This window comes from Moschus berezovskii, chromosome 5 (genome assembly GCF_049115385.1).
Source record: "Moschus berezovskii isolate FMDL1 chromosome 5, NW_MosBer_1.0, whole genome shotgun sequence".
Taxonomy (NCBI): domain Eukaryota; kingdom Metazoa; phylum Chordata; class Mammalia; order Artiodactyla; family Moschidae; genus Moschus; species Moschus berezovskii.
The window spans coordinates 120,779,959-120,806,086 of record NC_142464.1 but is presented as its reverse complement, the minus strand read 5'-3'; the positions used below and the strand labels follow the sequence as shown (position 1 = coordinate 120,806,086).

At 46.5% G+C, this 26,128-nt stretch overlaps 1 protein-coding gene across 1 annotated transcript in view; it reads left to right on the top strand.

Annotated features, from left to right (window-relative positions):
- Positions 1 to 26,128, top strand: part of TAPT1 (transmembrane anterior posterior transformation 1) — a 59,915-nt gene that overhangs the window by 9,141 nt on the left and 24,646 nt on the right. The window contains exons 2-3 of the mRNA XM_088836537.1: positions 5,086 to 5,216; positions 18,831 to 18,949. Of these exons, the coding sequence (XP_088692663.1) occupies positions 5,086 to 5,216; positions 18,831 to 18,949 (250 nt within the window). The remainder of the gene's footprint in view (positions 1 to 5,085; positions 5,217 to 18,830; positions 18,950 to 26,128) is intronic.

Below are 26,128 nucleotides of genomic sequence, written 5' to 3'. Positions count from 1 at the left end.
AGGTTTATATTTTATAATTTTTTAAAACTCATTTAAGGTAAATTCCTTAGGTTATATAGTTTGTTAAATATGTTTGTTAGACGTGTTCCCTTTTATCCTTGGAAACAGGATTGCAGACGTAGCAGTAAACGTTAGGTGACCACCAAACAGATTGGCTAGCGCTGTAGACCATGTGAAGTTACTAGTAAGTGGTTCCAGACAGCGTGTCATGCTTTGCGGTCTTCACACCCTTTCATACACAGTCTCTGGGACATCCTTTGTGAATGACAAGCAGGTAAGAGGTGTTGTAAAACCACTCCAAGCCTCGGTTTCCCTCTTCTGTGACGTTGAGATCTGTGGGTGGAGCGGGGTCCCAGGACCAGTGGGGACAGAGCCGGTGCAGATCTGCCCTCATCTGACTGCTCTTCCTGTGCCATCCTCTGGACCAGGACAAAACCTTCACTGTGGAGGAAGCTCCGTCATCTGCAGGGCCAGGGAGGACACCAGCCCGGAGAATACCTTTTTAAATAAACAAGGGCACAGGGTCAGGCTGCAGCCCACGGGCCCACCCGGCCTGAGCTTGCCCGGGTTCAGGACCAAAGGAAGAGCCGGGACTCGGCAACAGAGAAACCTCAGTGGTTTGAAGTGGATTGGAGGGGGGCGGTTTCCAGGGAGAAGGGGGCTCTTTGGTTAGCAGTGAAACCAGCCGAGGGCCACGCCCCTCCCTGCCCTTTGACCAGCACAGGCTGGGGCCAGGGCGGCTCTTCAGGAAGGTCAGCCTGCGCCTGGGACACAGGTGAAGCAGGCCCTGGTCGGTTAGGGGATGGACAGAGAGCAGGGGGACAGCCATCTTGAGTGGCCTGACCACACGGACAGCTCTTCCCAGCCTTTCGGTTTAATTTGCTTTTCAAAATGTAAACTCGTGTGACAGCCTGTTTATCTAATCCTTCACACACCAAGATGCTAGCGTGTGCCCCCCAGCTCCCTTCCCTGCCCTTACTGTGTGTGGACGATGCACCGAGGCCCTTACTGGCTGTGCCCTGGGGCGGAGGGCAGGTGCTTGTCGGGGACTGTCCTTTGGATGCTCACTGACCAGATGCTCCAGAGCTCTTCCCTGCTGAGAACGCCCGCATCTCAGAACACGCCTGCCTCAGTCCCGGGCTCTCTGCTCAAGAAGCAGCCGCGCTCTGCTTCTGCCACCTCTCGTTTCTGATTCTTGCTCTCTGCCACACCCTCCTCTGTGACTCCCGTCCTCTCCGCTGAGCCACACATTCATTCAGGGAGCATCGGTTGAGCCCTCTTTAGTGCTGTGTCCTGGGGGTGCAGAGGGAAAGAACACCAGATGAGAGTGTGTGTATACCCGGGCTCCAGCGGGAAACCCGGGCAGTCTTCCTGGAGTAGGTGACTACATGCATCACTCACCCATGGAGGCTCACCTGTGTGCTCCCACCAGCAGACACAGGGAGCCGACACACAGCGTTTGCCCGCGGTGAGATGTGATGTAACTAGAGAACCGTGACCTCGACGTTCAGAGGAGGCAGGCGTGCTGCACGGCAGGAAAGAAAGATAACCCGGGCCCGAGTTGGCAGGGCTCTGCTGTCGCTGCTGCCAGGGTGTTGATCTCGCCTGGAGGTTCCACGAGCCCCTGAGGGTTTCTGCTGCCCGCCTGTGTGTGTGCCGACCTGGGCCAGGGCAGGTGGGGTCTAGGGGAGCGAGGAGTGGAAGGCAGACGCTGGTCAGCCTCCACGGTAACCTGGAGAGAGGAGGGAGGACCACACGCAGGCGGGGTCCGGAAGCAGAGGGAGTTTATAAACATTTTGAGGAGGGGTCATCAGGGCTTGGCGAGAGGACGGAGGGGATGGTCAGAATCAGCCCCCAGCTGCCGGCCTGGAGCCGGGTCACTGGTGAGCCCTGAACTAAGGTGGGGCTGCGGTAGTGGGGTTAATGGGGAAAGGGTGGGCTGCAGTTTGCCGGCTAAAGGTGCCTTTGGAATTTCTAGGTGGAGTTGCCCACAAGGCAGTGGGAAGTAGGAGTCCAGGCTCAGGAGTCAAAAGCGGAAGCTATGGCAGCGTCAGGATTGAGGTGATGGTTTTGACCTTAGACTGCCCCAGAGGAGTATGTGTAGGAAAGAAAGATAAGAAGAATAAAGGAAAGATACCTGGTGACACGTGAAGCAATATGGCCTTAAAGGATGGCCAGGATTTTACTGTAGCCCTGCTCTGTTGCATGCGTGTGTGTGTGTGAAGTTGCTTGATCATATCCGACTCTGCGGCCCCATGGGCTGTGACCCGCCAGACTCGTCTGTCCGTGGGATTCTCCCATGCCCTCCTCTAGGGGATCTTACCCACCCAGAGATCGAACCTTTGTCTCTGGCGTCTACCTGCATTGGCGGGCGGGTTCCTGATGCCTGGCACCACCTGGGAAGCCCGTAAGAAGCAAGAGCACCCAGCCAAACCCGCAAGCCCGTCAGGATCAGGTGGAGGAAGACCAGGGAGTCTGGTGACTCTGCTCGCTGGCGTCAGTGCCACTTTGTGCCAGCGCAGTCTCTTCTCTTGCTGAATGTCCCGTTGCTTCCCAGCACTCATTCACATGAAAGAATTGATGTTTACAGACATTTACTAATGAGAGCGTCTCTCTTCTGTCCAGTTGGAAAACTAAAGTGCGTTCAAGTCTTAACTGTTTGATCTTTCTCTTCCGTTTTAGCTGTCCTTGTTTACAGCACAAAACACTGTTTTTTTCCCTCTCCTTCAGGCAGTAGATCTTGTGCTGAATCTAGCCCGCCACCAACATCTTAGAAAGTTCCGAGCCAGAAGTTTCGCTCCGTACGGATGTGGTTGCCCTGAGGCACAGACGGTGGAGTTCACAGCTTGGGTCCGTGGCTTCAGCCGTAGTCCCGTGAGCGCCGTGCTCACGGTCGGTGTGCGACCTGACTTGCCTCTCTGCCTGACTGCAGTCAGCGCAGGTCGGGTTCTCTGTCCACCTCTTTCAGTCTCCAAGTGGCTTTCATGGTACCACTGACTCTCCAGGTCGATTATGAATCTTGTGTTTAAAGAAATCTGTAATTTGGGGGTGGGTAGGGGCTCTCACTTCTGCACATAAGTAAGCCACTTCACCTGATGTTCAGAGAACTACTGTCTGTCCCAGTGCTGGAGGAAGTCATCTGTTTTAGGCCCACTGAGAGGTAGTAAGTCCACTTCTGAGTCTTCCTAGAGGCTCTTCCACAGTGTTGAGGACTGCACTCTTCCCCACGCCTGCAGCCTTTAAATCCTAGCATCACATAAGACTTAACTCCGCAGGTGGATGCTCGTAAGTGAAATCGACCTCCCTGCTTTGTCATCTGTGGGAGGGAACACCAACATGGGGTTTGGGAAAGGACCACGAGGCCAGCTTGGAGCAGAGAGAACGGTTTGCAGCCCCTGGTGTCCTGAGTCCGGGGACAGAGGACGGCCTCCCAGAGAGTGAAGGAGGGAGGGTGGGGTCTGAGGTTGGGGGCTGAGAGGCCGCCCAGGTGGCAGCTGCCGGGAAGTGTTGCCCGCACGGTGGAAACGCTGGGGTCAGGTCACAGCCTTACTTGGCATCCTGGGTCTGCCAGATACAGCCCAGTGGAAAGCGTTCAGCCTCCTCCGGCCTTTCTTTCCTCAGCTGAGATGAGACAGCGGAGGGTGAGTTTGCATCAGAGGAACGGAAAACAGGTGGACAGGTCCACGGGGAGTGCGGTCTTCAGACGGGGCTGAGGTTCTGTCTTGTATGACTCAGAGTCACCATCGTGTTGGGAAGCCTTCACCTGGGGAAATGGTGTTATGTAGACACTGGCAGCACCTCTGAGGCTGAAGAAGGAGGAAGAATTTGTACCAGTGTCGAGTGTGTTCTTCAGCCCAGCTTACTCCTGGACTGGAGGAGTGCGGCTCGGGTGGGGCTCGTGTGTGTGTGTGTGTGTGTGTCTGTTTTGTGTGTGCTTGGTACCCACTCTGTGTGTGTAGGGGTGTGTGTGTGTCTGTGTGTCTCCATTTTGTGTGTACTTTGTACCCACTCAGTGTGTGTACGGGTGTGTGTGTGTCTCTGTTTTGTGTGTGCTTGGTACCCACTGTGTGTGTGTACGGGTGTGTGTGTGTGTCTCCGTTTTGTGTGTACTTGGTACCCACTCTGTGTGTGTACGTGTGTGTCTGTGTGTGTGTCTCCATTTTGTTTGTGCTTGGTACCCACTCTGTGTGTGTACGTGTGTGTGTGCGTAGGTGTGTGTGTGTGTCTGTGTGTGTGTCTCCATTTTGTGTGTACTTGGTACCCACTCTGTGTGTGTACGAGTGTGTCTGTGTGTGTGTCTCCATTTTGTGTGTGCTTGGTACCCACTCTGTGTGTGTACGTGTGTGTCTGTGTGTGTGTCTCCATTTTGTGTGTGCTTGGTACCCACTCTGTGTTTGTACGGGTGTGTGTGTGTGTGTGTCTCTGTTTTGTGTGTACTTGGTACCCACTCTGTGTGTGTACGGGTGTGTGTGTGTGTCTCCGTTTTGTGTGTACTTGGTACCCACTCTGTGTGTGTAGGGATGTCTGTGTGTGTGTCTGTTTTGTGTGTGCTTGGTACCCACTCTGTGTGTGTGTGTCTGTGTGTGTGTCTGTTTTGTGTGTGCTTGGTACCCACTCTGTGTGTGTACGGGTGTGTGTGTGTGTCTCCGTTTTGTGTGTGCTTGGTACCCACTCTGTGTGTGTGTGTCTGTGTGTGTCTCCGTTTTGTGTGTACTTGGTACCCACTCTGTGTGTGTGCATGTGCGTGTGTCTTCATTAGTATCTTTTCCCCTGCCTTCTGCTCTGCGTCAGCCCAGGCCCTCTATCACCTGAAACCCCTCACGAGACTCTCACAGAGAACTTCTGACATATCCTGGCTTATAGCAATGGCCCCTGGTTTATTCCCACGACATTTTCAGTTAATATCACACAAAAACAGTAGTTTTCTCACTCTCTGCTGATGGCTTATGTGCAGTTCAGTTGGGCACCAAAATGTAGATTACTTTTTTATCTTGTTTTACGTATGTGTTACCTGGGGTGCCAGCTAGCCACGGAAGTTGCTTGATAACTGCTGTTCTTTTTGTTTTGTCATTTTTTTCCTTGTAGAGCTTTCACTGTTGAGGTTCCTCAGCGCTGAACTAACCAGAGGGTACTTCCTTGAACATAATGAGGCCAAGTATACAGAAAGAAGAGAAAGGGTGTACACTTGTATGCGAATACCACGAGAACTGGAAAAGGTACTGTTTTTTGGGGTTTTTTTTTAATTACTTGCCATCATTTTGAAAATTATGTCAACATGTTAATTCTGTTAAAAACAATGTGAACTACTTGAATGGAATTTTTAAAATATTGGAAATAATGTGATCATGAATAATTAGGTGGGATAGGAATTCCCAGGTAGGAAGAGTCTTCAAAAAGTGCATTTTTCAGTGTCAGATCCAGTGATCTGTAACTTCACTATTAAACTTGCTGAATTCCCATTTGAGTCTTCCCTGGTGGTTCAGTGGTAAAGAATCCGTCTGCCGATGCAGGAGTCGTGGGTTTGATCCCTGGGTCAGGAAAATCCCCTGGAGGAGGAGATAGGAACTCACTCCGAGTCTTTCTGCCCGGAGAATCCCGCGGAGAGGAGCCCTTGCCCACTAGGCTCCCTGTCCCTGGGACCACAGACGAGCCGGACACTCCTGGCGACTAAACAGTATGAGCAACAGCTCCCGTTTGTGTCCCATCCAGATGACTTTCTTCACGGAATTACTCTCTTCTGATCCTTTAGCTCTCTTCAGTTTGTTTTTCCCAGAAGTGCTTTCTTTCCCCCATTCAGCACGAATGAACCCTTTGTTAAGGTGTCAGTTTCTCAGAAAGCCCTCATTTTTAAAAATGTAAAGGACAGTTTCTTCAAAGAAAATTAGATAGGCTGTTTCACCTTCAACACAGAAGACATCTCAGGAGGGAATAAACTCGTAACAGCAGCACGAAGCCTTCCGTGTTGCGCTCCCTTGATGTGTCCTAGGCCGCCAGGACTGATCAGATATGAAGCCAAGCCTGCCCTTTTCCTCTGCATTCACACAGTTGATGAGTCTGAATCATCTGGAAATTTCTTATAAGAGGGAAAGAGTTAAGTGATAATTCAGCTTTCAGTTCAGTTCAGTTGCTCAGTCATGTCCGACTCTTTGTGACCCCATGGACTGCAGCACACCAAGCTTCCCTGTCCATCACCAATTCCCAGAGCTTGCTCAGACTCATGTCCATCGAGTCAGTGAGGCCATCCAACCATCTCATCCTCTGTTGTCCCCTTCTCCTCCTGCCTTCAGTCTTTCCCAGTGTCAGGGTCTTTTCTAAGGAGTCAGTTCTTCTCATCAGGTGGCCAAAGTATTGGAGCTTCAGCATCAGTCCTTCCAATGAATATTCAGTGTTGATTTCCTTTAGGATTGCCTGGTTTGATCTCCTTGAAGTCCGAGGGACTCTCAAGTCTTCTCCAACACTACAGTTCAAAAATATCAATTCTTCAGCACTCCACTTTCTTTATGGTCCAACTCTTACATCCATGAAAGTTTCTTATAAGAGGAAGGAGTTAAGCAATAATTCAGTTTTAGCTATGCTAAAACATGTTTTCATACATTTTTAGAAACACAGAACTTGTGATGTTCCAGTCACTTCCCTGGAATCATAATTTCTCTTAGAGTTGATATGGAAGGGTTTAGTTGGTGTGCTTTCTCCGTGGGCTATAACAACAGGAGGGGTGGTGGACAGAAGGGAGGGCATGGGCGGTTTGGCCGAGGTTTGTTTATTTCTAACTGTCCATCCGTTTGGTAGGAGGAGGAGGGTAACATGTGAAGGGGCAGGTTGACAGACCTTGTTTTCATGGTTTTGGTGGTGGGTGGCACACGAGAGCTTTGGGAGGTTCTGTATTGGGGTGAGGTTAGAGAGTGGGGGAGCCAGCAGATGTTTGAGACTGTGAAGCAGTTTCGTGCCTTTGGCCAGGATCCTTAAACATGCATGGCTGTTACTGTGTCACTGTTTTTCTCTAGGGCTCTGTGCTGGAGCCAAGGCGTGGAGGTGAGGAAGGAGGTGTTTGGGGGAAGGGGAGGATGCAGCCCTCCTCCCCAGGGCAGCAGCTCCCTTGTTTTGTGTACTAGAGTAGTTTTAAGGTTTTGTCTAGGAGGAACTTGGCGGGTGATGTTTCTTCTGCTTGAAAAAAGAATTTTTGTTTAAAGTCATTCTCGTGTCTTTCTTAAAACACCTGAACCTGCTTTTCAAAGCTCACTTTTTTCTGCCAGTGATCAGCCATGGGCTGGAAGTGGGAGGCCACTGCAGATGACCCTGCCGGGGGTCTGCCTTCTCTCTGCAGCCTGTATGCTCATCCACCCGCCTGTCTAAGCTGCTGGCCTCCCGCTTTGCTCTGGGCAAGCCCAGAGGGTCGTGTCCACTGTCCACAGGCAGACTTTATGGACTTGAACTTAGGAGGTGTCCTTCTGACCCCTAGTACCACTCCACGTGTGGTAGAAATAACACAGTGACAGCAGCCCCCATAACTGTCGCCTCAGCAGAGGCGGGCTCAGTGCCCGCACCCTTCTCTTCCTCGTCTGCTGTTCCGTCACTGAACTGTGTCCAGCTCTCTGCGGCCCCGTGGGCTGCAGCGCGCCAGGCCCCTCTGTGCTCACCTCTCTCCCGGAGCCTGCTCAAACCCATGTCCGTCGAGTCGGACATCCTCTGTCACCCCCTTCTCCTTTCACCTTCAGTCTTTCCCAGCATCGGGGTCTTTTCCAGTGAGTCGGCTCTTCACATCAGTGGCCAAAGTTTTGGAGCTCTAACTTTAGCATCAGTCCTTCTGGTAAGTATTCAGGGATAATTTCTGTTAGGATTGACTGGTTTGATCTCCTTACAGTAAGGGACTGTCGAGTCTTCTCCAGCGCCACAGTTCTTTTCCTCATAAGCAGCATTGAAATCACAAGCAAGTTTCTGGGTGGATTTCTCACAGAAACTTGTAAGCATTTCGTCTTTGTCGTTGTGAGTATTAAGTTGTCTTCTGAGAAAATCGGATGCTGGTCCGTTGTAGGGTCACTAGCGGTGGAGTCGCCCACACAGTGAGTTGTAATCGATGAGGATTTATTCTGTCTCATTGGAGAACAGAAAACGTACCACGGGCATTCACTGCCAGTGCTCAGGGTGGGTGCAGGGTTTTGTTTGAAACTTCGGTTTCACCTGTACGTGTGTGAAACTTTATTAACGTGAGAAAAGTTTAGTGGACACCGCTCACACACGCAGTTGCCATTATGTTCTAATCCTGTTTCCCATGAGAAAGGCTTTTGGTTTTAGGCCTATTTAGGACATGTTGATTTAGTCTCTGAGAACAATACGTCAGGTGTTTTACTGCTTAAAATATACAAAAGAATATCATCTTTTTCAGTTTAGGGACGTTTCTTTTTCTGCTGTGTTGGTGCAAAAGTAATTGTGCTTTGGCCCTTTGATATTGGAGTACATTCTTATATAAATGTGGTTATGTTATACCCCATTTTAAGGCTCATTTCTCACTTTATATTTTTTTGCTAATGACTTACTACTTGTTGTTTGTTTTACATTTATTTTAAGGCTATAAAAATTATATTAGACAAAAATCAAATTTGAGCAATTTTTTATTCAAATTCAAAGTGGGTCGTAAAGCAGCAGAGACAGTTCACAACATCAGCAATGCATTTGGCCAGGGAACAGCTAACAAACATATAATGCAGTGGTAATTCAAGAAGTTTTGGAAAGGAGGCAAGAGTCTTGAAGATGACGGACTTAGTCGGCTGCCCATTGGAAGTTAGCAACAACCGATTGAGAGCAATTATCAAGGCAGATCTTCTTACAACTACATAAGAAGTTGCCGAAGAACTCATCGTCAACCATTCTACATTCATTCAGCATCTGAAGCAAATTGGACAGGTGAAAAACCTCGGTAAGTGGTGCTTCATGAGCTGACTGAACAATCAAAATAAAATCGTCGTTTTGAAGTGTCATGTTCTCTTATTCTCTTCAACAACAACGAACCATTTCTTGATCGGATTGTGATGTGTGACGAAAAGCGGATTTTATACAACCAGTGATGACCAACTCAGTGGCTAGACCGAGAAGAAGCTCCAAAGCACTTCCCCAAACCAAACTTGCACCAAAAACATAAATGGTCTTGGACGCTGGTGGTCTCCTGCCAGTCTGATCCACTCCAGCTTTCTGAATTCTGTCAAAACCACTGTATCTGAGAAGTGTGCTCAGCAGATCGATGAGATGCACTGAAAACTGCTATGCCTGCAGTCAGCACTGGTCAACAAAACGGGCCCGATTCTTCTCCACAGCAACGCCCAACTGTACGTTGCAAAACCAAGGCTTTAAAAGTTGAACAAATTGGACTACAGAGTTCTGCCTTGTTCACCATAGTCACCTGACCGCTCGCCAGCTGACTACCACTTCAAGCATTTTGACAGCTTTTTGTAGGGAAAACACTGCCATACCAGCAGGAGGCAGAAAATGGTTTCCAAGAGTACGTTGAATCCGGAAGCATGGATTTTTATACTACAGGAATAAACAAACTTATTTCTGGTGGCAAAAATGTGTGGATTGTAATGGTTCTTATTTTGATTAATAAAGATGTGTTTGAGCCTGGTTATAATCTAAGATTCACAGTCCAAAACCGCAATTTCTTTCATACCAACTTGATAAGACTAAGTGGAGCAAAGAGGAAAGCAGACTTAGATTTCAGTTTAATTCTAGGCTTAAATATCTCTCATAACAGCATGAATTCACTCTGCTGTCTCTAAGGCCTTTATTTGACGTGGGGAGGGGGGCCCCACTTCAGGTGTTTATTGTGAGAGTTGAGAGGCAGTCGAGACGTTGGTGGTAATGTAACTTACTTTTATTGGTTACCTTTGTGTTTATTTATCTAATATATAATACCATACTACTTTTTAAAAAAATGTTCTTGTTTTTGAGGGGGATAAATGCTACTGTGTTTCCACCTAACCTTTGCAAAAAGAGAAACTTGATCATTAAAGAGCACTTTGTGTCTTCAGGGGTTGCAGATACTATAAAACATGTAATTAATGCTTATTCATTTAAAGTCAAGAGAAAGGTCAACTCACCGTCTCCAACCGAACCTGTTAGTGATTGTTGAAAAAAAAGACAGGTTTTTTGTGTAATATTGTCAGTAGATAAACATGTTATGCTTGACATTTAATAAAGGTGAGTAGCTTATATATTTAAAGTAGTTTCTCTAATTAGCACATTTTTATGCTTGAACTTCTCAATGTAATGTAAGGATATGAAATTTTGGAGCATTTGTTGACTTGGGGGCAACATTTCTTCTTTTCCTCTGCAATCCTTTCTCCATGCTCCCACATGCTCCAGGGGTTCTTGTCTAGATCTGCTACTAACTGCTCATATGCTCCACCTTAGGAGCTGTATTTTTTTCTTCCACACAAGGAGGAAGCTAAACTGCAGTATCTCTGCATCCTGAACTGAGAGCCAGGATAGCAAAGTGGTTAAAGGGCATGAACTCAAAGGCCAGCCTTCCTGAATTTGAATCTTGGCTCCACAGTTTATCAAGTATGAGGCCGTGACCAATTCACTTCTGTTTCCGTGTGCCTCAATTTTCTCATCTGAATGTTAATTACATGGTAAGCCTTCTGTGGACTTCCTAGATGGCTCAATGGTAAAAAATCCAGGTTGGATCCCTGGGCGGGGAAGATCCCCTGGAGAAGGAAATGGCAACCCATCCAGTACTCCTGCCTGGATAATCCCATGGACAGAGAAGCCTGGCAGGCTGCAGTCCATGGGTTCACAGGAGTCGGACATGACTTAGCAACTGAACAACAACAAAAGCCTTCTGTAAGTGTTTTAAAATCTTTACAAGTCTCACTTCAGCAAATTGGAATGCCCTGCCCTCGGAGAACAGGAAAAAGTTTGAAAGGTTTCTTGTCTCCTGGTTGCACTGCAGTGGCCGTTTCATTTGCAGTGGGGATGGCAGTCACCCTGGACTGAGTCCAGCGGGGAGTAGTTGGGAGAGGACTGGTTTTCAAGGTTCTTTGTGTCCCTCTTTGATCTCCAGCTCTACTTCTAACCATCCTGCTTCACTTGCTAATAAAGGGCTCTTCTAACCCTGGAAGGGTCATGATTTCTGACCCCCAGCCTCTTGGATTGCTGATCTCAGGAAGAAAGAACCTTTAGGAAAAATGTTTTCTTCCCTTTCTCCTTTCAGTCAAGCTATCTGAAAGTGAAGCTTATGTCTTTCATGGGGGTTTAACTGATGGCCACAGAGATAATGCTTGTTCTTTGGAAGAAAAGCTATGAAAAACCTAGACAGTGTATTAAAAAGCAAAGACATCACTTTGCCGACAAAGGTCCATATAGTCAAAGCTATGGATTTTCCAGTAGTCATATTCGTATGTGAGCATTGAACCGTTAAGAAGACTGAGCACCGAACAACTGACGCTTTTGAACTGTGGTGCTAGAGAAAACTCTTAAAGAGTCCCTTGAACAGCAGGATCAAACCAGTCCATCCTAAAGGAAATCAACCCTGAATATTCATTGGAAGGACTGATGCTGAAGCTCCAATACTTTGGCCACCTGATTTGAAGAGCTGGCTCACTGGAAAAGACCCGGATGCTGGGAAAGGTTGAGGGCTGGAGGAGAAGGGGACAACAGAGGATGAGATGGTTGGATGGCATTACCCACTCGATGGACATGAGTTTGAGCAAGCTCCGGGAGTTGGTGATGGACAGGGAGGCCTGGTGTGCTGCAGTCTACAGGGTCACAAAGAGACAGACACAACTTAGTGACTGAACAGCCAACCACCCACCCTCATGCATGTTTATCTTCTCCGTTTTTGTTTTCAGTGCTGTGTTCCAGGCACTCTGACCGTGGGGAAGTACAGAAACAAACATGGGACTCGTGAAGGGAATGGCGAGGCGATGAGGAAACAGGTCGCTTCTGTACAGTTCAGGGCATCCGTGGAGGTGCTGGTCAGTGTTAGTCGCTCCATATCATCCAGCTCTTTGTGACCCCGTGGACTGTAGCCCGCCAGGCTCCTCTTGCATGGGATTCTCCAGGCAAGAGTACCGGAGTGAGTTGCCATTCCCTTCTCCAGGGGATCTTCCCGACCCAGGGATTGAACCTGGGTCTCCCGTGGTGCAGGCAGACTCTTTACCGTCTGAGCCACAGGGCGGTCCATGTGGAGGTGAGGAGACCCAGAGCTGGGAGATTGGCAGGAACTCAAAGGAAAGGACAGGTGCACTGAAACGACGGGTCGGAACCGGGTGGCTCTGAAGGTTAGACTGAGGAGTTTAGACTGGCATCCGGAGGAAGTTAACGTTTTTTCCTCGAGAATACTTTCAGCTGTGTGTATTGTATGACAGAATGGGCTTCCCAGTGGCCCAGTGGTAACGAACCCACCTACTCATGCAGGAGACACAGAGAAGAGGCCTGTTCTTGCCTGGAGAATCCCTGGTGGGCTGCAGTCCATTGGGGTTCTAAAGTCGAACACGAGTGAGGGACTGAGCGTAAATACCTAACAGTGACTTAAACAAAAAGGTTTCTTAAAACTTTTAACAAGCCTAGAGGAAGATCTTTCTGTAGCGGATTCACGAGGCCAGCGTGGACTCGGGCCTTTTCTCTTTGTCTTTCACCATTACTGGCAAATTGGCTCCTGGCCCTCTTGCTGCCTTTCACTGGAGAGATGTCAGCTGCACCTCCGACCTTATGTCTGCATTATAATCGGAGACGAGGAGGCGGACAGCGCCGCCGTCTCCACCGACCCTTTCATGAGAAAAGCTCCCCCAGGGGTGCCCCGTGTGCCTTCTTCTGCCGACTCCTTGTTGGCCAGACTGGCACAGCCACGCCACTGCACGGGGTCTGGGCCAGGGCAGATTAGACTTTTCCAGCAAAGGGAGAAACAGATTGACGGTAGTGAGGGGTCATCTGCTCCCCCAGAGCCCTGCTTCTGAAGCATGGCCATGTTCAGCGTGCATTAGAAATGAAAGAAGCAGGGAGAGGTCAAGACCACTCCAGGTGTGCGCTCTTCAGATTCAAACCAGTTGATTAATTTACCTCTTTAAGAAATCTATCCCTCACGATAAATACATGTCAGATGTAGGGGTGATTATTATGAATACTTTTATCAAAATTACTTTTCTATGGTAATGTACGTTTATATAGCTTTGCCTATCCTAAGATGTAGAACTAAGGTGAAATCATAATTTTGACTTTTCTTTGCCTTATAATTCTGTGCATTTTGACAGTCTTTTTCATTGGTACCATGCTTTGTATGTTAGTTATTTATAGAAAATTGAATTCAACTGCTTAGTCTTAAATAGTAACTACTTAGGTCACATCGGGTTGAAGAGATAAGTATAACGGTAGGTATGGAGCATTGTGTTTGGGGCATAGGCTATGTTACTGTTGCAGAGGAGAGGCTCAGACAGCGGGTCTGGGGTGGAGATGAACGACCTCACCTTCTCATCTCAGGCCCTCAGGGAGAGCCCAGTGGCCGATCAAGGCGTTGCTTTGGCTTTGGCTTTGACTGTCTTTGTCTGAGATTAAGAGGTCGGACTCGGTCATGTCAGGGCGGCCGGCAGTCCCTGACCCTGTGAATGAGTTTGCCCACAAGGAGAGGATGTGGCAGCAAGGCAAAGAGTCACAGAAGGGAGATTTGATCTCTCTAGTGGAAGAACTCAGTTCTGCTTTTTTGAGAGACAGGTGATAAACATTTAGGAAAAATAAATCAAAAACTTCCTTTCAAAATAAGGAACTGAATGAAAATATCATGTAAAGCCTTTTTGTTGCTTTGTAGTGTGAGAGTATGTTAAGAAGAGGTAGTTACAGCCACTGTTTCCCTTTTATTTCAGTAAGACAGTCCTGAGATGCCATTGTGAAGCTAGCAGAGAGCACTCAGGTGCTTCTGTCTTGGCTTAAAATATGCTTCCTCCTTTCTGTGCCTGGCAGCAGCTCATGCCCATGTTTCTCCTCATGAGGGAGCTTTGCTGACCATTCCTGCCTCCCCGGGGTGCCCACTCCCCAGCCCCCGTCCCCACCTCAGCTCGCATGCAGCCCTTATCCTGTCCCCAGCGCACCCAGAGCACATCCTTCATTGAGCCCTTACCATGCCGTCCTCCTCACTAGCTTTGAATTCCCTGGGGAAGGGGTCCCTCCCCAGTGACCTCATATCCCATGTATAGGACTGAGCAAGACGCAGGAGTGGACCCAGAGCCTCACACACCGAGACCAGGCAGGGAAAGAAAGCCCTCCCCCTGCTTGACACCTGCTTCCTGGCTCCCAGCCCACAGTAGCGCCCGCTGCTCCAGGCGTTGCTTGGGTGCTTGGGGGAGATGGATGCAGAATTGCCAGAGGTGGTTTCTGCAGCCCAAAGAGGCACCTTCTAAATCCCTGTGCTACTTTTAATTGTAGCCATATGTTTTATTTATTTTGAAATTCCAAGTGGCATTAAAAGGAAGGCAGGTTTTGGTCAAAAAAGGAAACATTTTTAAAAGGTGAAGAAACCTTGCTCTGCTCTCCATGGAGAGGGGCCGGTTTTTATTTGTTTTGAGGCCAGTATCTTTCAGATGATCAAGAGAGACAGCAGTAGGTTAAAATGAGTGTGATGAGAGCTGGCTGTGGAACTTTTCACTAGCAGGTCATGTTGACCAGTGTTTCAGAATCGTGATTTTCACATTGAAGTTCAGATGTTAAAAACTTAATGGTAAATCCATTTTTTTTTAACATACAAGCCCAAATCCAGTGGCATGGTTGAGGCTGAGTGGCAGGTGTCGTTAGGAGAAATAGTGCTTCAGTCTTAAAGACATGTCTTCTGCAGACCTGTGGGGGCCTGGCCCTGCCTCTGCCGCTCAGGCACCAGGTGAGCCCCCAAACCTTGCTGCAGAGTGGGGGCGTAGTGATGAGGTCCAGGTGGAGATGAGGCTGGACGGGGGATGGACGGAGGCCAGCGCCTGGCCCTATTGCCCAGTACCTGCGAAAGGCTCCTGAAACCCTTCCATACAAGATGTCCCGCGAGACAGAAAGGCAGCAGACTCTCAGAGCGTGCAATGAATGCTTAGTTAAGAGAGAGAAGGAGGAAGAAATCAAAGCCTGAGTCAGCCCTGGGAAGTTTGCACACAAAACCTCGTGTCGCATTTTGTCATCTGTCCCCAGGAAAATCCACCAGCTGGAAAAGAGATAAAAGCCGGCAGCTGCAGTGTAGGATTTCTTCTTGAAGCATGTTCATTATGCTTTGGTATCTTTGCATTTTGTTATATTTCATATAATTGGGCTTCCCTGGTGGCTCAGCTGGTAGAGAATCTGCCTGCAATGCAGAAGACCTGGCTTCGATCCCTGGGTTGGGAAGATCCTCTGGAGAAGGAAATGGCAACCCACTCCAGTACTCTTGCCTGGAAAATCCCATGGACGGAGGAGCCTGGTAGGCTACAAGTCCACAGGGTCGCAAAGAGTCAGACACGACTGAGCGACTTCACTTTTTTTTTTTTAACTCATATAATTGCTGGTTCAGAGAGATGACATATTTATAGGGCTTCCCCCTCCACCATCCCGTAAAGCTCAGACACAGCTAAGGCAAGAGATAGTTATAACTTACATATACTTAGACATAATTTGTCAACTTCTACAAGATGGATAAAGTGGTGTGGGGGTGGGTGCACGGAGCTGGAACAGCGGTCCTGGAGCAGGAGAGAAATGGGGAAGGGTCGAGGGAGAGACTGGGACCCAGGGTGCATGGTGACATGACTGCCATCCGATTGCACGGATGTTCACCCACGGTCTAAAGAGGTGGATTCCAGCAGCATCATACTGCTTTGATTTTAGCCACACCACGGTATTCATTATGACCTTTCAAGTGACATTTAAAGATTTTTGTTTCTCAGAAGGGAAACAGAGGGTGGCATATGACACCAGTCTCTCTGCTTTGTAGTTACACCTTGTACATTTTAGGGACAATTTCATCAGCCATTGCTTAAGACTGCATAACTGCTTTGTGGTTATTTGATCCCAATGAAAAGTAAATAATAATACTTGTCTGTTTTATCAACGTGGACTTCTCTGGTGACTCAGGGGTAAAGAATCTGCCTGCAATGAAGAAGACTCAGGTTCAGTCCCTGGGTCGGGGAGATCCCCTGGAGATGGGAATGGCAACCCACTTCAGTACTGTTGCCTGGGAAATCCCACAGACAGAGGAGCCTGGCGGGCTACTGCCCCTAGGGTCACAAAGAGTCAGATACAACTGAGCAACTAAGCAACCACAACAGTCTACAAAATTTTATCAAGATGCCAAAGCACACTGCCTTCTATACCTAGCAAAAACTCGGCCTGAGATCTTTTGCTGTGCTCACACAGCTTCAAACCTGCGGGCCCTGGAGGTAGACAGCCGCAGCGCGCAGGCCAGCTCCTGCACTCTTGACGCGTGGCCCTGGGCAGGGGTCCAGCCGCCAAAACTGTGGCTTCCTGGTGTGCCGAGCAGAGCTGACACTCAGCAGCTCAGGAGCTGACGGGGATGAAGCAGTCAGCACTCAATGCCGCACGCCCAGAGGCCCAAGGACACGGGAGTCCCCCTTGGCACAGCCACCCAGATGCCTGGGTCACCAGGTAGATTAAACCAGACGCCCCGGAGCACCTATCAGGGCGCCAGGGATTCCTTTCCCTCCCTCAAGGGTAACTGTTCTCAGGATTACATCTTGTTTATTGCCTTTTAAGGACATTTTCTCGTCACTTGCAAAGGATTTAAAAGAATGCTGTGCTTTGTGAACAAGTGTAACACCTGAGCAGTAGGTACAGGAATGGAGTCACTTGCTTACATTTCTGAACTCTGAAAGGCATAGCTGGGTGCTTTCCTGGCCCTAAGTTGAAGTGTCTTTGATCACAGCCACTTGTTTTCCTTCCATTTTCACGTTGTGGTCTGCCGTCGCAATAGCTCCGGTGGTCCCTCGGTGCTGAGCGGGCAGGGGTGGAGGGGTTTTTGCTTCCTGGGCCGATTTAAAATGCGATGGGAAGGCCCTTAGATGTTCATTACTGTTGCTTGCCATGGATGAGAAACAATACTAAGACAGGTTTCTCTAAGCCTAGGAAGGATGACTGTTCTCTAACAGAAAGTCCGACTCTTTAATCCGGTCAGAAGATCCAGGATCGAAGGGTCCTCACGGCCGCTGTCTTCTAGGGCCTCTCCCCTTGCTTGTGTGTTCCGTCTGCTCCGTGTCGTATTACCTTCCCTGTGTGTGTCTGCGTCCTAACATCTACGGGGACACACCAGTCATGCTGGATAAGGGCCATCCTCACGACCTCATTTTAACTTGATTCCCTCTTTAAGGAGCCCCCACTCCAAATACAGCTGCATTCTGAGGTGTGGAGAGGGAGGGCTGTGGTCAGGCCTTCAGCATATGGATTGCAGGGCGGGTGTGCAGTTCTTCCAGCAACAGGGTGGGTGTTGGCTACTCAGTACATTTCTGCAGGTCAGTTTATTGACTAAGAATACATGGAGTGTTGTGCGTGAGGGTGTGTACATCATACCATGTTTGTGTGTCAAATGTACAGAAAGTCCCCCCACTTAAAATAGTACAGGTTAGCAGCCTGGTTGTGGCTATTTGCTGAGACATCTCAAGATTCTACCTTCCATCTGTAAAATATTGTTGTTTAGTCACTAACTCGTGTCCAGCTCTTTGCGACCCAATGGACTGCAACACTCCAGGCTTCTGTGTTCTCCACTGTCTCCTGGAGTTTGCTCAGATTCATGTCCATTGAGTCAGCGATGCTGTCTAAACAGCTATCCTCTGCCACTCCCTTCTCCTTTTGCCTTAGCGTCAGGGTCTTTTTCCAGTGAGTCCACTTTTCTCATCAGGTGGCCAAAGTATTGGAGCTTCAGCTTCAGTCCCTCCAGTGAATATTCAGGATTGATTTTCTTTACAATTGACTGGCTTGATCTCCTTGTTGTCCAAAGGACTCTCAAGAGTCTTCTCCAGCACCACAATTTGAAAGCATCGGTTCTTTAACAGTCAGGCTTCTTTATGGTCCAACTCTCACATCCATACATAACTCCTGGAAAAACCACAGCTTTGACTCTATGGAGCTTTATCAGCAGAGTCTCTGCTTTTTAATACACTGTCTAGGTTTGTCATAGCTTTTCTTCCAAAGAGCAAGCCTCTTTTAATTTCATGGCTGTAGTCACCATCTGCGGTGATTTTGCAGCCCAAGAAAATAAAATCTGCCACTGCTTCCACTCTTCCCCTTCTATTTGCCATGAAGTGATGAGAGCATGAAATATAGTCCTAAATTTAACAGATAGAAGTGTACAGTGTCACCCGAAATAGGAAGGATGTGGCAAGTACACAAGAAGAGATGCAGACATTAACAGCTACTCCTCCAGTTAGGAGTAATGACTTCTTTGCACAGCAAGTTCAAGTGTACCTAAAACTGTATTAAAATGAATAATCTCTTTACATTGAAGTTAGAGTTGAAGTTTTATCTGAAAGGTTTTCTATAACATCTCTGCAGCTCGAGGAAGTACCCAGAGAGCTACATCAGATGTGGCATAGTTGTGGTCGAAGGTGACTTGTCCTTTGGATAATTGGCTTGTGTAGATGATAAACCAAAGGCTCCGGAAGAAGAACTACAAACTTGCCTTCTGAAAAGGAATTTGTCATTAGCATTCGGCTCCTATACACAAGGAGAACTGTTAACTTGCTGCTCCCATAGCTAAGTTATGAGGAATGAATTTCCTACCAAGTTTAGAAATTCCTTGATTGTTTGAAATTTTCATCTACAATATTTCAAAGAATATTTGTTTTGCATTCCGTTCTGTCTTTTACGTTCTTCTCTCTTTTAAACTCCAGCTCATGGTTTTTGGAATCTTTCTGTGCCTGGACGCGTTTCTCTATGTGTTCACCCTGCTTCCTGTCCGAGTCTTCCTGGCCGTATTCAGGCTCTTCACCCTGCCTTGCTATGGCCTAAGGTAAGTTTAAGGTGATGAACTATTGTAAAGGTTTAAATTACTTTTGCTACTTGTGCTTAATAATCACTGGGATAGATTTTCTTAGAATAGGGATAATTCATTAAGTTTCTTTTACAATTTGGTCCTTAATGCATCAACTAATGCTGTTTATTTTTGTAGTGAATATTATATAATATGCTTATATAATATTTATACTTTTCATTTGTACTATTTTTTTCCAAATGGTTCTGAACCAGAACTTTGTTTTGGCCAGGCGACAAATGTCAGTAATGCAGGAGATGGGGTGTGTGTGTGTGTTTAGTTGCTCAGTCATGTCCAACTCTTTGCACTCCTATGAACTGTAGCCTGCCAGGCTCTTCTGTCCATGGAATTCTCCAGACAAGAACACTGGAGTGGGTAGCCTTTCCCTTCTCCAGGGGATCTTCCCAACCAGGGATCGAACCCAGATCTCCTCATCTGAGCCACCAGGGAAGTATAGAAAGGGCCCAGGGCTGAGGGTCAGGACCGACTACATGGCCACTGTGTGGGCTCAGCCTGTACTTTTATTTTCTTCACATCCCCAGCCTCTTGGGCGTCGTCAAGTGAGGACCAGGTTCTAGGCTGGGAAGTGGAAGGGCGGGTAGCATCAGTAGCCCCTACGGAACTCCCCCTGCAGGGCTCCTCCTCCATCTCATTTGAGAGCCACCGCCTTCGTGGTCTGGCAAACCTTACCTGCGTATAGGTGAGATGCTCTGATTTGTGAGAGGAGAAAACCCAGTGTCCTGGTGGGAAGAATCAAGACGGCCTGGCCCGGCACTGATGAACTGATGGCTCATGAGCCACTGCCTGACTTCTTCAGCCTGTGCCCCCAGCCTCAGAAAGGGAGTATTTAGAGCCGGCATCTTCTACCACAAAGGCTGAGAGCTGTGAAAAGAATACCCAGCGTAGCGACAGGAGCAGATACTAGTTTCCTTCCTTCCTTCTCTTCCGAAGCTAGGAACAGGAAGATGCAAACGTAGCGCTTTCCTGAGTCTTGATGCTTTGTTGGTCTTGCGATTAGAGGTTGGGCTTCACAGCTTCTTCTCTGTAGCTGCATCTCCACACCTCTACTCTGTGTGTTCCCTCTCGATGGCATTATTACAGATCTTAGCACAGTTGCCCAAGTTGCATTTCTAACATTGCATCACTTTTTTAAATACATTTCATTCCGAAAAGTTTCAGAATACTGAAATGGATAATAATATGTGAAACTTAGCTATGAAGTAGGTGACTCTTCCATGGGTATATTAAATGTATAATTAATAACATTATTATCAGTAACCACATAAACGTAGTGTAATATACAATATATGCAGAATTATATGTTGTTTTCTTTTCAAAGACTAAAGTCCTGGAAGTTTCTCTTTTAGTAAATGAGTGTGTACTTGGTATTTAGTAAGTACCGAATGACATTCAGTCATTTTGAAAATGAGCCTTAATCAATTTTATTAAGGAAGAAATCCCTCCAATATAAATTAGAAGAATTTATTTATCATGATATTATGATAAGAGGAAAAACTCCTTTGCAAGATCGCATGGAATAAAACAATTACAAGGATTAGGATCACATCGTTGTTACATGTAATACTTGATACTCTTATCTTCTTGCTCTGCTTCGAGAATGAAAGAATTATGTTTTATATTTTATTAAGTACAATTAATCAAATGGAATATCTTTTTTAGGAATTTGCCATCAACTTTAAGTTATTCAAATACGTGCTTTATGCCTTTGGAAGAATTTTTAAGAAGGCCTTATTCATACCAGGAAACCTTTTTGGAAGACATCTGTAACATTCACAAAGCCTCACCTTCTATACTATTCCCTATTTCTTTATCACCTTTGGGAGCTCAGTAAAGTCATGGTTATTTCAGTTACCTTTTCAGAAGAGCAGGGGAAAAAAAATCTAGTAAGATATTACTAAACAGAAGTCTTCATGTGTGATTGCATAACGAGGATGACACATGGAAGGTTAGACAAAGCCAGGTGAGGCTGCCTAACATAAAATGACTCATCCATATACAGATTTTGATGTCTGCTCCATGAGCGAGGTTACCTCTAAGTTATTCTCGGCTCAGCAGTGTGAGGCAGGTTCCTACTCTAGCTGTCTTTAAGTGTGTTCTGTGTGGCTGTTGGCATGATGAGGTAAAGGGTCAAAAGGCTGTGTAACCTAAAGAACCCTTCCTTCTGGAGGGGCTCCTGGGGTCTCTCAGCCCTCAGTGGTTGTTCACGGGGTGAGTGACGAAGGGGATTTGCCGTGTTCCCAAGGGCCTCTGTTTCTAGGCTCTTATTTGAAGAGCCGAGTTCTTGCTGCGGCAGAGGCGTCTAAACTGTGTCCCTGTCCCCTGGGGGAGCAAGGCACCAAGGTCACCTAGAGAAGCCCTTTGGTGTTGTTCTGGAAGCCGGGAGAGCTATTTCAGAGAGCCAGGACGCCTTCAGCCCACCGCTTCTGGTGGCTTCAATGGGTCGATGGTCCCTGGAGTCAACCTTTTCTATACCTTTTCAGATTTTTTTTTTTTTGCTAATAAAATAAAGATGATAACTTTCATATATTACTCTAAAATACTTTTCAATCTAAATTAATCTGAGTGACATTTTAAAGCAGGATTCAAGTCTGTTCTGTTTTCACGCTCTTGCCACCAGGCCAACACTAGAGGGCAGCCCGTCACACTGCTGCAAGGCGCCATTTAGTTTTCCTGGGCAGAGGGTTCTTGCTGTTCTGCAGTTTGGATCCTCTGAAAAATTACATTTTATGCCATCACTTATATATGTGTATATAACGTGAAGCGCAGTTCAAATGGTGTAACAGAACTTCAGCACTTCTAAGCTCTCCATGAGCATAGGCAGATCATACAGAATATGAAGACCCTGCCTCCCTGTCTCAGCGCTGTAAGTGTGCTTTATCAGAATGGAGTCCTTTGCTGACAGTAACATGGGCTTCAGTTCATATTTTCTTTGAGCAATTTAGAAAGCAAAGTCTTCTGAGCATTATTTTTTTAAAGCACCTAACTTGAAATATTTGAAACTTGAAATATAATGTAAAAAATTGTATTACCAAAGCTATTGTTAATACTAAGTCTAAAATCTTTCAGATATTTTAGGAGGATATGAATATGTTTTCTCTTTTACAAAATTATTAATCAGACAAGTTTTGCCTTCTTTTTCTTCCAACATTCCACTTCTGTTCAGGATTCTTTGACTTTTCTTTCCTGTGGCTGTATCATGTTCCATCTTTTTCAGCAAGCAAAAAGTGCTCTTTCCTTCAGTCTGACTTAATTTTTTCGAAGAGATGAGAAGAAATGAAAGACACCAGCAAAGAGATCAATTGTATTTTTTTCTATTTCCTTTTTCTCACATTCCTGTGTTTCAGTTTCCTTTCTATTAAAAAAAAAAGTTAGGGACTTACTGGTAGTCCAGTGGTTAAGATCCCATGCTTCCAATGCAGGGGCACAGGTTCAATCCCTGGTCAGGAAACGAAAATTCCACCTGCCTCTGGCTGCAGCCCAAAACAAACAAACAAAGTTATTATCTTCCTGGAAGGCAATGGTAACCCACTCCAGTGTTCTTGCCTGGAGAATCCCAGGGACGGGGGAGCCTGGTGGGCTGCCGTCTGTGGGGTTGCACAGAGTCGGACACGACTGAAGCAACTTAGCAGCAGCAGCAGTCTCTTAGTTCTTAGAAATTATACCCAAAAAGTTGGGGAGGGAGGAGAAAGGCTATCTGTCAGAGTGGTCAGGATGCCGGCACGAACGCAGCAGCAGTTCGCAGGCCCTGGTGCTGAGTTGGCGGCGGCCATCAGTGGCCGAGGGCTGGCACGGCCCTCCTTTCAGAAATGGGGTCGGTGCTGTCACCTCCTGCACGTGCAGTCACGTCTGGCACGGTGTTTGTGGGGCCTGTGGAAGCGGACAGTCTCCCAGGTTTTCTGCTTTAGAATGGACTCTTTGAACCCACTTCTGAATCTTCCATAAACCAGCCACAGGGTTTGGCTTGGGGGTTTTATCGGCCCTGACACGAAGCCGACTCGCTGCTTTTCATTCAGGCTGAGGCCAGGGCCACTCTGTAGCCCTTATGGAGGCCGGCCTGTGTTGTGGCTGCTCCACTGGTGGGCGCTTTATCAGCCTCTGACCCTGTGAAAATATTTTTTTATTTTGAGCTGTTGGCAGGGTAATTTTTCTTGACTCTAATTGTATGCACGTTATCTGCAAAGGGTGCACCGCTTCCATAAAAAGTTTACACCCACCCTTGGCAATTTCAAGAGTAATTAGGTGAAAGTTATTGCTAACCAATTAACAATCTTGAAAAATCTTTGCCCTTACATACCTTGTTGTAGGTTAAAATAAACACATGCAGGTTCTCTAAAAGCCTATTGATTTATGTATTTCTTCCCTCTTTCTCAGGTAGGTAGTAAAATTTTGGAAAAACATTTGAGAAAATTCTTGAATTTAGGATAATTTTTTAAATGAGATGAAAATGACAATTAAGTTTTGGTTTATTATATGAGATATCTTTGTTTCTTGAAAGAATGAAAGTATTTTGTTTTTGGAAAAGCAGACTGTTGTACAGTCGCTACATTATGCTCAATGTAGCATAATGAGCTTTATGCTAAAGAGGTATCCAATGTTATTTTTCTGAACTTATAGAATAAATAAATAATAACAGTTGTATGTGTGTTTCTAAGTTACCTGTTGTTTTTATGACTCCTTTTTCCTCCTCCAAGCTGTGGCTTCATTTTGTGTTTTAGAATCCTCAGTCTTACTTGGGTTAGAAGGTGAGGGAAGTTGTAGAGAAAAATGATGCTATCTGGTGCCAGGAACTGATGGTTTTGAAAGCTTTGCTATGATATTTTATACAGCAATAAGTGTAAGTGAGGTTTAAGTAGTAAATGCTAGAGTATTTTTCTTTTAGTATTAGAGCAAATAAAATACGTGCAAGTAAATTTTACTGATTTCTCACCCTGGTTTTAAGCATATCTCTTATTGGAAGCTTCAAGTACCTTTCTGTTTTTAAGGTAGTGGTAATTTACCCCACAGAAATCTCTCTCATCTCCTGAAGAATTAGGAATTTCAGATGCTCGAGCGTTTCTTAACCCGTTGGGTTTCCTCCCCGTGCCTTAGCTCCTCCAAGGCAGTTCTCCTGAAATGAACTTCACACACGAACACACACACACGTGAGATTTTTCCTCTGTTTAGACATAAGCCTTCATTTCGACCTGGGTGCTTCACGCTACCCCGTCATGCTCGCGTCACTTCTCCGGGAAGCGCGGCCTCCGTGCTCGTTTGTAGAGAGCGGGGTCTCCTTAGAGGGTCTTCCCAGCTCAGGCGTCGTCCCCTCCTCCTCCTCCTCCTCACCATGGCGCTCTCCGCAGCGTAGCGACATGACAACGTTCTCTCTCTCTTTCTCTCTCTCGTAAATCAGACCCAAGGGAGGAGCACTCTCACTTCCTTTGTAGAGTGGAATGTGGTGTCACAGGGACTCCTCGTGGTGAGTAAACCCTGATTTTTCTTCCATTCTCTTGGCCAAATTGACATCAGTACAAACGGGTATTGATTATAATGAGAAACAGACATGGCTGTTTGGAGATGGACACTCCGGAAGGAAACGTGCTTCCTTATCCTAATTTGGTGATAGTTTTGTCTACATTTGTGCAGGATTTGACCAGAATCTCACCTAGCCTAGGAAGATCACTTGATAAAATGAATTTCAATTACACATGTTGTCTAGATTTGACATCAAGTCCTTCACTCCCCACGCCACATCAGTCCCTTCATGTGAGCTTCAGTTCCTTTGATGTGAGCAGTTTTTATCTTGCATCATCCAAGCACCAAATATAGCTTTATCAAGCCAGTGCTTTGTTTCCTAGTATAGTTTGGAATCATTTTAAAGCCCAAGAAACACTTCAGTCATTCAGTTTAAGCGTTTGTAATTAATTTTTCTACTCTCTGTTGCAGAAACTGAAGGTGTTCAATTTTCAGTCTTCTAAGTAAGGAAAACCTCTTAATCTCAACAGATTATTGCAGTTTACCTTAAAGTTAGAAAATGACTTCTCTTTCAAAAACGGACACCGCTGTTAACTTTCCACATTTTTCCAGTTGTCCTTTGTATTTCTTCATTCTCTCAGTTGTACCATGAGCAGCTAGAAGCGTTAGAAAGAAAGAAAGATGCAGCCTGTGTATTTTGTGATGAAGTACCTCACGCTGGTACCTGGGCACGTTTGAACACCACTTTGAAACTGCAGTAGACATGGATTACCCCGGTTCTCTTGGTCAGGGGGGCTGCCTCCTCTTCTTTCCTGGTCTTTCTGTTCACTTGTCCGCTCGCACTTCAGTGTTAGTCAGCTGAGCCCTCCTGCCGCACAGGGCGAGGAGAACCCTGCACCTGGTCATCTTTGTCTGCTCCATCATTCTGCTCCCCAAGAGTGCCCTTGAAGCGGCGGGGTCCTTTATTGGGTAAATGTGCACATCCAGGGAAAGCATTTGAATGACCGAAAGATAAAATTTAGAAATGTAGAAAGTTTAATTTCTGCAAGCGCGGCTTAACCTGAAAGTTTTAAATGATTTTAAGTTCTGTTGAATTTCTCGGCTAATCGCACTTGTCTTGTGATAACTGATAGCCAAGCTAAAAGTTGATTAGCAGGTTTTTCACTTTGTTCAGGAGCTACCTCCACTTGTTTATGTGTTTGTGTGGGATTTTCAGCATTTGCAAAATGAATTGTGAGTAACTGCTGTTTAAAGTCATTTATAAGGAAGAGCTTCACCCTGAAAGCATTATTCAGGAACCAGTTCAAAGCTGATTGGCAGGGCTGGTGGACAAGCTCCCTTTGGAGTTGGAAACGCCTATCATACAGTCATCCACAAATGTCCTGGCAGAGAAGGAAACAAACACTGGAACTGGTTCGGGTTGTTTTCACCAGGTGAACTTACTCTGAGGTTCGATCTTACTTCAGAGAGGTTGTGATGCCACCTTAGAATTTTTTTTTTCCTTCAGTTTTTGCAGCTTTCCTTTTTCATTTGCAGGGGCATTTATATGATAGCAGGCTCCTTTGTTTCTGAACAGTTTTGCTTCTTTTATTTTTTATTTGACTAAATCTCTTTAATTTTTAAAATCAGTCACCTCCATAGCAACCATTTATGACGTAAGCAGTGGAACATTTCCACCAAAGCAGA